Below are 11,515 nucleotides of genomic sequence, written 5' to 3' on the forward strand. Positions count from 1 at the left end.
ATTTATCTCATATTACAGGTGAAGATTCATCAAGAAATTGTGAGTTTTAGGGTTGATTTTGATAGAAATCTAGAGAGAGAGCATGTCGGCTGGAGAAGAAGACGATTTAAGGGTTTTTAGGTTTAAATGAGAATTTTTAAGGCGCCCCTATTTAGAGTAAAGGGTGCTTGCTTCACTCACAAGGGAGACGCTCTTAATACTTATAGAGTGCGCCCTTAACACTCTTTTAGGATGTCTCACATTATTTCTAAATTTCTAATATTTACCCCCTACTATAACAGCTCCAAGTTACCTTTTTTTAAGTCAGCCCCCTTGTATTACTGTTTTATTGTAGATTAACCTTGAATTTAACGAATTTTGTCACAAATCCGTCAATTTTTTTTTTCAAGTTTACCTCGTATTTCAATTTTCATGCTTGAGCCAAGACTACATATTTTCATGCTTAGTTATGGTTGAAAGTCTTGTTATGCACAACTACATCACATTTATATCATTTTCGTAGATGTGTTAAATTTCTACACTGACCGAAACGTTTCCACGAAACATTTCCACGAAACATTTCCAATTTTTGGCCGACCGAAATTTCCATCGAAAACGAAGTTTCATTCCTTGCTTTTAACCAAATTTAGCAACTCCGTAACGGGCACATGAGGCGCATGGGGTACCCCTGTGGGTGCGGGAGTACATCTACTCCGAGAATGGTGGTGAAAATCCATCATTCATTTGCGATATAATCTAGTCTCTCAACTAAAACTTGACATGTCCGAGTGGTTAATAGCTCGTTAGCTCATTAGTATTGTGATGTTTGGAAAAGTCACCCTCACTGCTAACAATCCTCCAGTTCATAATGAAAGAAAACAACTGAATTTGCTATGCACAAATTGAGTTTCTTTTCCGAAACCTCATGCCGCTAATATTCTACAAGAATTCACCTGTCAAACAACATCCCACCCCTCCAAGTAAGAAGTAGCGCCAATTGCCATTCTCCTACCGAAATATTTTAATATGTAACTTTATACAAAAAATGCTTTCACGCTTAGAACAAACGAAGTCATTAACTAAAAGAGTGGCTGCACATTATATCTGGATCTGAATGTCTTTCACGCTTGAATTCCATGATTTTTTGATAATCAAAGATATATATCCATTTTACACCTGCATCCCACAAAATTCGAACAATATGTAAAGGTTTTTAAAGGTCCGTCATGCTTAATGTGAATAACTTATCTAAATAGTTTGGTGATGCTATCTGAAAAACGTAGAACAATCATTAAAGATCGCTCCGAATTGTTTCTTGATATACGCGCGTCCCTGTACCAGCCATGTTGTCCTTCATTTGGGAATAAGCCTACTAGCCTAGTTCCACAGTTTACTAGGTTTTCCTTGAAATGGGCATGTGTTGGAACACCTACTCATCCAACTTTTTCTAATTTAGGCGTCAAACCGACTTAATAAGCCTAGCCATTATGTAAATAAGGCGTTTTCTCATAACCTAGGTCTGGAAGATCTTCCCAACCAATGTAGGACTAAGTGCCTTATGTATGAAACTTCAGTGTTGCCACATAATTTCTCATTTCAATGTCTTCATTCTTACGAATATTCCTTCGGAAATGCGAGTCGAAAATTATAGCTAGTGTCAATGAGTGTAATAACGACGGGTAGGCCAATGCAAGTGTTTTGCAGATAGGACTAGACAGCTAGTCGATTACCTTGATATAAGAAATCGTGCAGAATAAACATTTTTAGCCAAGCAAACTATTCCAACGTTGTTTGAGTGCCATATATGCCTCGGAACATGGAATGGCCTGCAAGCATATGTTCCCATCACTAGATGCTTCGGTTACAAGGCCCAACCTCAGCAATGTATCGATTGCCTGGTCAATTGGCATTTCAACCTGTGCACACAATTCACTTTGAGACTTGATATTGCTTCATAGTTTTGATGAAAATAAAGTTATAAAGTTCGCAAATACCTTCTCCTTGAGCTTATCGTACATGAATCTCTCGCACGTGTCACCAATACTTTTCCGACAACTCATCTGCACTCTCAGCAATCAGTAGTTAGAATTTCCAGTCATATTAACTGAGGATAAAAATGTTGGCATATGATGCAATATGTGAGTAAATTTTAGTTTCTCTTGAATCAGTAAAATGCAGAAGTAACGGTGTGAATATGTGGTGCTAGATATGCTAAAATAGGCAAAGTAGGACTTATGCGAGAAACACAGACCTGACCATTGTCGGCTTGAAGCAGGAGGGCATAGGCCAAAATAGCTTCCTTGTACTGCAGATAATGTTGTGGGCGCAAAAGGAAATGAATGACAAATAAAAATGCTATTTTTTACTGATTGCTCTTATATTAATGGGATCTGAGATTTGGAAATTTCTCACTTGCTGCTGTTCAGATGCATCCAGAAGAAAGTGAACTGTCCCAAAGCCACTTGCTAAGGTTTTCTCATAGAGTGTTCGATTAACAAGAAGCTGTAATAGGGGATTCCTAGTAAGATATTTTACATTAAAATCTTCAGTTTGTTAGATTTTTGAAAATAATGATTTTTTCTCTGATTTCAGAAATAAAAGTGGAAAACTTACTTGATAGCGATCCCATGTCTGTTTGTATCCTAGTGCCACACGTGACACGTATATTATAAGTGCACTGACTGCAATAGCATCAAGCAGAAATGCCGATCTGTACAAAACCATACAAGCACAAGTTGTAGGAAATTAGAACTTAAAAAGTGAGAATGTCTTTCTAGTTTGCGCAACATAATATGTCATGTGAAATCACTTATGATTCTACTCAATAAAAGGAAGAACCTGGATGGAAAATGTTTTCATCTATAGGTCTTTGCAACATAATATTTGATATCACGTTAATAACTATCCAATCAGCCAGTTCAAAGTGGAAAGCACTTACGGGGATGATACAATGTTCACAAACTTGTAATTTACCAAGAATGCCGACAGTCCCACTATGCTTGCAATGTCCAAGCGTACCTGTGGGTAAAACTAGTTCTTTCACCAAGAAAAGTGGAAAATATATATTTTCTTTCAAAATAAGAATGATAACAACTAGTGCAGACTGCAGATAATGCGAGTTTTCTGGTATTACCGTATCAAGTATTCTGAAAGATAGCTTTTTGTGTGGAAAAATAACCTGCAGCAAGTGAAAAAGTTCATTGTTGGAAAATTTATAGTAGAAACTTTAATAATTCAACTGCTAAAATAAAGCGAGTAAATCAGAAAAGAGTATGAACAGAAAGGAAAGCTAAATATTTATATATATAAGTATATAACATTCTTCGAAGTACTTACAGGTAGATCTGGAATAGGGATATTCTCATAGATTTTCAACTTCAATGAAGGAACTTCAATTTTGTCTTTCGTACCTCCTTGACTAATTTCCTCGGTATAAAGCAAAATTAACTCTTGAAAAGCTGGCTCCTAGTATAAGAAAAAACGGTGTTAGCATGAAAAATTAACAAACGAGTTGTATCTTTCTGACAGTTCTCTGAAATTTGTTTATTCTTGGAATATCATTGGAGATGGAAGGTTGTCAGCCCTCTATGCTTACTGATACTCATTAATTATTATAGAATAAAAACTGAACTTCAAACACGAGAGTAAATATGTAGGAGGAGAAACCTGGAGAGCTGACTGTGAAAAAAGAATAGATATAGCTGTTTTACACATGTTCCAGGCATTTCCACACCGTTTAAAAGAAGCGGGTCTCCATATATCACCAAGTGATATCCTTGATAAGAATATTGGCCTGAAATACAATTGATCCAAATATTATCATTTACACATCAATCTACTGACTTTAGTCTAAATTACTTTGCATTTTTATGGGCCTTCTTACTTCTAAGATCATGGACCTTGGAAGTGAAAGGTCCAGAAACAAAAAGATTCAACAAGGATTAAGTGAACTAGCATATACCCCACCTTAGATATGGTTCAGAATTAGTGCTATCACTGACAGACTCAAATGATGTTTCTGGTACAGACGGAAAGATTCCAATCCATGTTAACAATTTCTTGAAGAGCCTTCCCCGTGGACCAACTGACGACAGAAGGCCTTCATAACGAGGCACTGCCCTTTGTGCTGCTAGCCATATGGGAAGGTCGCTATCTGATAGTTGATCAGCTACTAGTTGGTCATCGAATATTCTTTCATGAATAGAATTTGACTGTTTCGACAAAGACAGATCTTTAAACCAGTTCTCAATTCGTTCAACCCATACCTGCACTTCTTCGGTTTGACTTGCTCTCTTCACTACCTATTCAAAACCAATAGACATAACCATGTAAATACAAATGCATGTTCGAGTGCTGTTAAAGTGTAGTAGAATAATGGAGCTGAGGTTACAAGAAGTAAACGGGTAGATAATTTACAACCAGAGAGCAAAGATGTTGTCCGGACACTTGGTTTTGTTGCCAATAAAATATTCCACGGGCCGGGGATTTCCAGTTTCTGACTGTAATTGCATCACAAAATTTATCCCGACCCGATTTGAATAAACATCATTCATCAGTTTCTTATGGATGTTTAGTATAAAATAATTTTGTTATTATTACCTTTTTGGCTATTATGGACTTCTAAAAGCCTAGCGACCGTCACCAACTTAACGTAGCATTCATGAAATTGTTTATTTAGTTATTATCACTGCAATGCATGTCATTCTAGTCAAAATGATTATTCGTTTAGATTATATCTCGAAGTGATCCTACAACAACTTCTTTTAAGCTGGTGATTTTAGATCAAGCCTGTCTGCTTATGACAACCTTGTCTCACATCAAGCCTGACTAATTTGACTCTTTTCTTTCCTTTTTGCCCCCTGCCTTCAAATCTAATACTCGAAACTGTTTTAGTCTTCCGTGGTAAGACATATGCCCCAGAAGAGTCACTAAGAGGGTAGAAGAAAAACAAACAACCTAAATATATGTACAGACCTTATAAATCTAGAAAATGAAGGGGCAGCCCCAACTAATGAAATCACATGATCCAAAAGCAACCAACCTCATTTATATACATGCCGAATCTTCCCACTGGCTTTGATAGAGTGTAGAATATCCCTTGGAGAAGTTTTGATTGTATATAGTCCAGTTTTGCACCAAGTAGTAAACCATTCTGCCTCTCAGTAGCATATCCTCGTCTACAACATAAATGTTGGTAACATGTGAGTAGTAAAATTTAACATACCCGACTATCTATTTATTCTCCTTGTCCACAGAGCAAATGCGGGTAATATGCGAAGAGAAAACCAAATAATTCACATAATAGACTATCTACAACTACACAATAGGAAGCAGTAACAAAAACTTAGGGTCAACTAAAAAGCAATTTAGGCTCACACTGAAGAGGAAAATGGTAGTAAAGTGCAATGACAATAGAATACCCACTAAATTTGCTAATAAAGACCAGAAAATGGCACGTCAAACTAAACCGGGCCTTAGGTAAATCAATGAGAAGTGAACAGATAGACATACAAAGAACTACCTGAATATTATTGCATTAGACTCCAATGCTTTTTTCCAGTCAACATAGATCGGCAATGTTAACAGATAGTCAGTGTTCAGAGCTGATGTTAACAGTAAATCGCTAGCTGAAAGTTCTTCAAACTGTGCATTGTGCAAAAGTTTCATGAAGGAGCGCTGAAAACGGGTGGCGATAGCAACCTCACGAGCATTGCTGATAACAGTTAAAATCAAAATAAAAGCACATCTTAATATACGCCTTCTAGTCAAGATAAGCACATGTGGTCGCAGGGATCCTATGTGTGAGCTTACTCTGGTAACGTATTTAGTATATGGGCAAATAGTGGAGAGTGGAGACGCGATATATTTGTATATGAGATTTCGTAACGAGGTTTCGTAACAAGTTTTGTAACGAGGTTTCGTATGTGTCCTTATACTATGTGGGACTATTTTCAATACACACAAATACTAGAATATTGAAAGTGAGAATTTGAAGTAGTGACCTAATTGAACATAAACCCTAGTTCATGAAATTCAATAGAGTAACAATATTCCTCAAACATTCTACAAGATAAAAACAACAAACCTGGAAAATGCCTTTTCATTTCTCTCCATGTTTTTGACAGCTTCACTTAAAAGAAAGCTTAAATAATTTCCATAATCGAACTTCAGTAGCCCTAATTCATCATCTTTTACATCCTTGGAACCTATTTGAAAGCTTTCATTCTCCTTGTTCGTGTGATTCCCATTCACCACGATTTCTTCTTTCAAAACCTCATTTTCAACATCCTCTTTCTTATCTACAGAATCATTAAGTGAATAATCGATTCTCATCTCTTCTAGAATTCTCTTATGTTCCGCATGAATAATAGAATCTAAATATCTGCAATTAGAGAGAGAGAGAGAGAAGAATAAACAAAACCACATTTGGTTCCAAATTAGGGTTAAAAAAAACGATGAAGCTACTAACTTACGAAGATAATCGAAGGAATTCATCTATATCTTGTTGAGATTCAAACACTGTTAGTAACGAATTGAGTAGTTCTGATTTGGAAACAGATATATATTTCTGCCTCGGAACTCGAATACCAGAAATTTCTCTCTCGTCAACAACTTCTCTTTCAGTTTCGTTTTTGAGCTTTTTTCTTTGATGGTCGTTTTTGATCGGAGGAGAAGATTCATCTTGATTCTGAAGAGGTTTTAGTGGAATTTGTTCAGATGATTTTAGTGAACAACAAGAAATTGTTAGATTAGAAGATCGGTAGGATGAAATTGAGTGGTTTGAATTGGAAGAGAAAATGTTGAGACTGGTTAGGATTTGAGAAGATAACATTGTTTTGGAAAAAAAGGCGGGTAGCCTAGAGAGAGGGAGTAGAGACTCAAGTCTCAAGTAATAAGGTTAGGCTAAAAACCAACGGTCTGTATAATTGCACGTCCACACGTGTGGAGAAGACTAAAAACGATGATCAACATTAGGGTCGATTCTATTTTGGCCCCTAAAGATAACCAACTCACAAACGTGACCCCCCTAAAGATGACCAACTTCCAGTATGGTCTTCTTTTTCATTTTTCCGTCTCTTATTTCGTCAGATGTTAGTGACCGTCTTTTTCATACCAAAATTGTCCCTAAACCATATCTTCCTTGTTAGCTAAATTAATTTTGAGACCCCCTGTGTAATCCGAGGGCTTACAACATTTTGAGCAGGGCCCTTTAGCCCCTCCCAATTTTAAAATATCTTTCTACTTTTTTATCTCTCCCGTCACATCAACTCTTTTAACTTTTACAAAAGCTTTATCTCCCTTCGCTTCAACCCAAAAACCCCAACACCTCCATTCAAAACACCAAATGATTAAAGTTTATGGGTTTTTAGTAACTCAATATGGGGACTTTAAATATATGATCCATGTACCTAGAATATCAAATGATAAAAATGTATATAAGAAATCACTTTGGATAGGATTATAATTTTGTGAGCGATATTGCTAGAGTTTTAGTTGGTTTAACTGTCTTCTTTGCTTTTTATGTTTGTATTTTGTCTCTCATTTCTCAATTTTAAACACACGTCGATCTCTATATAGATGGAGAGAGAGAGAGAGAGAGGGGTATGAAGGTTTCTCTCTGTGTAAATCATGTAAATACGAAAGAATGTATAGTTACTTGTAACCTTATATTGTTTCTTCCTTATTTAGTTCACAAGGGTTATATTAATACTTCGAGCTTCTTTTCATCTAGATATACTTAAATTTCAACACATTATCAGCACGATTAGTTCTACTGTGGTGTGGTCTTGGGAGGGTGTGTTGCGAAACAAAACCCACATAGCTGTGAGACGGAGTGTAGTGCTCTTCTTAAGAGATTAAACACCCTTCTCTAATGGGACTTTTTAAAAACGTGAGACTCGAAAATACAAAAGCGAACATTATCACTAACAACTTAGAAAGCTGGTCCGCATCATCCTATAACATGCAGTGAAATTTAAGTAAGAAGAAAATACTAAAATCTATAGGCACCCTCCAATTTCCAAATCACACGAGGCGCAACTGATTTATTTCCATGTCACTCTCCCTTGAACCCTTGACCATCTTTAACCACATTTCCCAAGCATATGGTAATGACATGCACTCTTTACCCACACTTGTCTCAGCTCTCCCTATAAATAAAATTTTACCCTTTCACTTCCCAATTTCCGTTAAAAGCTCTTCTAGAGAGAGAGAGAGAGAGAGAGAGTCAGAGTCCTGCATGTTCTGTTGATCTTGTAAACCTAAGCAAACTCCATGAAGAAAGAAACAATAGATTACATTCTTGTACCTTCAGGTCTTCTCTTAATGGTGGTTTATCATTTTTGGCTTCTTCATCGGATTATGAAACAACCCACCAAAACAGTCATCGGAATCAACGCCATCAATCGTCGAATTTGGGTCCATACCATGATGGAGGTGGGTAATCAAAACAAGATTCATACTAATTTTTTCATTTTTGCATGTCGATTTTCACACCAATTATGTGATCTTATGTTTTTGACCGTTGGATCTTGATACAGGATACATCAAAGAATGGAGTTTTAGCAGTACAAACACTAAGAAACAATATCATGGCATCAACAGTATTAGCATCAACGGCTATAATGTTAAGTTCATTAATAGCAATATTAATGACAAATAAAAGAGGACAAGCATCAGTTTTATTTTATATAGATGAAAGTGAATTAGGGTTTTCAATTAAGTTCTTCTCAATCTTGATTTGTTTCTTAATAGCTTTCTTGTTTAATGTACAATCTATTAGGTATTACAGTCATACAAGTATCTTGATAAATGTGCCAGTGAAAAGATTTTCATCATCTAATTCAACACATCTAACGGTTGATTATGTGGGAAGATCTTTGAATAGAGGGAGTTATTTTTGGTCATTAGGGTTAAGAGCTTTTTATTTTTCATTCCCACTATTTTTGTGGATATTTGGACCAATTCCTATGTTTGTTTCTTGTATTCTCCTTGTTTCAATGCTTTATTTTCTTGATATTACTTTTGAGTTTGGGTGGGGAATTGATTGTAATGGTGTTGACAATATTAATGAGGAAGATGAATGTAGAGTTTAGAGAGAGAGATGAAGAGGTTGGATTTCAGACATGATGGATGATCCTGTTCTAATGTGGGGTTAGAGAGAGAGAGAGAGATGTGTGTAAGTGGAGAAACTCAAATTCAATCCAAGTTGAATTGAGTAGTGAGACATTTGTAATAAAAATAAGAGATTTTTATGGTTGAAAAAGTTATTTGGTTTTTAATTCTGTAATGTTATTTGAGCAAATATTGACTAGTTATTTTACATAAAATCTAACCCAATCTTTGGGACAAATGTCCATGTGGATACAATTAAGGGTTGAAGTCCAAAGGACATGACGTAGCCAGACGAGATTTAGAGAGAAAAAATGAATCCTATCAGGATTCACCTGGGAGAGTGGCTGGTCAACAGCATCTCTACTCTCTACTCCATTCGGTCACTACTACCAAATCATAGTGATTACATTGTGTAACACCTTTTATAAAGACTTCCAAACACCATCTATGAACATTGGAGGGGGCACTAGAGATGGTGATAGGGCACTAGAGATGGTGATAGTAGTGATCATATCTTGTGGTCAAAGGAAAAGAGTGGAGATCATAGAAGAAAAGTTGTCGGCAACCCTGCTCAACACTAGGATAGCCAAGACTCTCTGGTAAGAAGTGAAGATAATTGAATGTTGTTATTATGTCCGAACAATAGGTGGAAGTTCCACCAAAATCTGTCAACGACTGGATTTTGCCCAAATTTTCTTTTTTGATGGCTTGGGAAAAATCTAGTCGTCTACGTTGGATTCTGGTCGGATTTCGTCATATTTTCTAACAGAATGTAATTGTTGTAGACCATTCTCATTGAACCTGAAACATATATATGTCGTATACACAAAATATTTGCAAATTTATTTTCTTAAATAAAATAGGGAAATTTTAAAAGGCCCCCCCCCCTTTTTGTTAAAAGGCCTCCCCGCTAAAAGCGCCCCTCATTATAACCCATTTGGTTATAGGGCCCCCTCTACAAAAGATCACCTCCTTCATCAATATTTGACCTAACGGCAAAGTTAACGCCGTTAGGTCAAACTTAACCCAAGACCAGAGATGTTGACCACGCCACATCATCATCTTCTCCGGTAGGTCGCCGGCCGGCCAAACTTCCGGCCGGCGACCTTCAATTTTTTTTTTATTTTTTTTATTTTTTTTAACTCTCTCTCTCTCTAGAGATCTAGAGAGAGAGAGAGAGCAGATCCAATGGATCTGCTCGCAGACCCATTAGAGGTCTGCGAACAGACCTTCAATGGCTGCACTCTCTCTCTAGATCTATAGAGAGAGAGAGTTAAAAAAAAAAAAAAATTTTTTTTTTTTTTGAGAGAGAGAGAAGAGAGAGAATAAAAAAAAAATAAATAAATTTTGAAGGTCGCCGGCCGGAAGTTTGGCCGGCCGGCGACCTACCGGAGAAGATGATGATGTGGCAGAGAGAGAAAATGAGATGGAGGAGAGAAAATGTGGGTGAAATACACCTTTAAAGGGGGTTTTTTTCACCCATTCAAAGAGGGGGGCCCTTTAATCAAGCTAAGTCAAAGGGTTTTTACTAAGTCAACGAAATCATGGGGAGGCCTTTTAACAAAAACGGGGAGGCCTTTTAAAATCTCCCAATAAAATATATTCAAGTCCCTTGAATCATGAAGCAAAATACGTTAGAATTTGCCGAAATTTGAATTAGGATGATAAACATGCTCCTATGCTATGTTAAATTTTAGAGTTAATTCCTATTTGGCCTCCTAACCAGCTTCAAATATGGCCCCTAAATTTCTATAAATTCAAATATGGCTCCCTATTTTCAGACAAGTGTCATAACTACCCCTCCTATTAATGTATTTTCAAAATAAAATAAAATAACCTAAATTCCACCTCACTTCCCTCTCGACCACTCATCTCTCTTCACGTCACCTCTCTATCCAACTCACCTCTCTCTCTCTCTCCAAGTCACCACTCTCTTCTCCGATGAAGGTTGCCGGCCGGAAAATTTTCCTATAGGTGACTTTCAAACTTAAAAATAAATAAATATTCACTCATCTCTCTCTAAAAATTCCGGTGAAGGAAACCCCCTTCGTCGGAATCTGATCTGTTGAAGAACAGACCGGAACAGAGAGTGGTGACTTGGAGAGAGAGAGAAGTGACCTGGAGAGAGATGAGTGGTGGAGAGGGAAGTGAGGTGGAATTTAGGTTTTCTTTTTTATTTTATTTTGAAAATACATTAATAGGAGGGGTAGTTATGGCATTTGTGTGAAAATAGGGAGCCATATTTGAATTTACAGAAATTTGGGAGTCATATTTGAAGCTGGTCACAAAGTAGGGGGCCAAATAGGAATTAACTCTAAATTTTATTATTATGTGATAACGAGAGATGAACAAAAGACCATCCAACTCAAAACCAATTGCCAATGAGTGGAGAAGACTTAGACCTTATATTCTTAGTTGCTAG

General features: G+C 36.7%; 2 protein-coding genes across 3 annotated transcripts; one reads left to right on the plus strand and one right to left on the minus strand.

Annotated features, from left to right (window-relative positions):
* Window positions 1-866: 866 nt before the first annotated feature.
* LOC147569265 (DUF3754 family protein, putative (DUF3754)) lies at window positions 867-6,919 on the minus strand. Of its 2 annotated transcripts, none has more exons than XR_015231225.1 (15): window positions 6,453-6,919; window positions 6,065-6,361; window positions 5,501-5,692; window positions 5,021-5,156; window positions 3,946-4,280; window positions 3,646-3,772; window positions 3,316-3,444; window positions 3,113-3,157; window positions 2,918-2,997; window positions 2,593-2,689; window positions 2,392-2,497; window positions 2,231-2,284; window positions 1,974-2,039; window positions 1,710-1,895; window positions 867-1,155 (listed from the first exon to the last, which is right to left on the minus strand). XR_015231225.1 is itself a non-coding variant. In XM_086655736.1 (15 exons), exons 1-14 carry the CDS (start codon window positions 6,809-6,811, stop codon window positions 1,743-1,745), a joined length of 2,160 nt encoding a protein of 719 aa, XP_086511862.1. In that variant the 5' UTR covers window positions 6,812-6,919; the 3' UTR covers window positions 867-1,155; window positions 1,710-1,742. The 2 variants fall into 2 exon arrangements, 1 of the variants encoding a protein (XP_086511862.1); XM_086655736.1 differs by having other exon boundaries at window positions 2,392-2,481.
* A 1,269-nt stretch (window positions 6,920-8,188) lies between these two features.
* LOC147569266 (uncharacterized) lies at window positions 8,189-9,097 on the plus strand. Its single transcript, XM_086671821.1, has 2 exons — window positions 8,189-8,415; window positions 8,520-9,097. The coding sequence occupies exons 1-2, from the start codon at window positions 8,254-8,256 to the stop codon at window positions 9,072-9,074; spliced, it is 717 nt and encodes a 238-aa protein (XP_086527947.1). The 5' UTR covers window positions 8,189-8,253; the 3' UTR covers window positions 9,075-9,097.
* Window positions 9,098-11,515: the final 2,418 nt, after the last annotated feature.

The sequence above is a fragment of the Eschscholzia californica genome, unplaced genomic scaffold, assembly GCF_041429995.1.
Source record: "Eschscholzia californica isolate CP2 unplaced genomic scaffold, dmEscCali1.0.p SCAF_1, whole genome shotgun sequence".
NCBI classification, from domain to species: domain Eukaryota; kingdom Viridiplantae; phylum Streptophyta; class Magnoliopsida; order Ranunculales; family Papaveraceae; genus Eschscholzia; species Eschscholzia californica.

Excerpts from the sequence above, each read along its gene's own strand:
- LOC147569265 (XM_086655736.1), bottom strand. The coding sequence starts at position 6,811 with ATGTTATCTTCTCAAATCCTAACCAGTCTCAACATTTTCTCTTCCAAT. Across the intron at positions 5,157-5,500 it reads TCTAATGCAATAATATTCAG|ACGAGGATATGCTACTGAGA; the intron begins GTAGTTCTTTGT and ends TTTATGTTGTAG. Across the intron at positions 3,445-3,645 it reads TTTCACAGTCAGCTCTCCAG|GAGCCAGCTTTTCAAGAGTT; the intron begins GTTTCTCCTCCT and ends TTCTTATACTAG.
- LOC147569266 (XM_086671821.1), top strand. The coding sequence starts at position 8,254 with ATGAAGAAAGAAACAATAGATTACATTCTTGTACCTTCAGGTCTTCTC. Across the intron at positions 8,416-8,519 it reads GGGTCCATACCATGATGGAG|GATACATCAAAGAATGGAGT; the intron begins GTGGGTAATCAA and ends ATCTTGATACAG.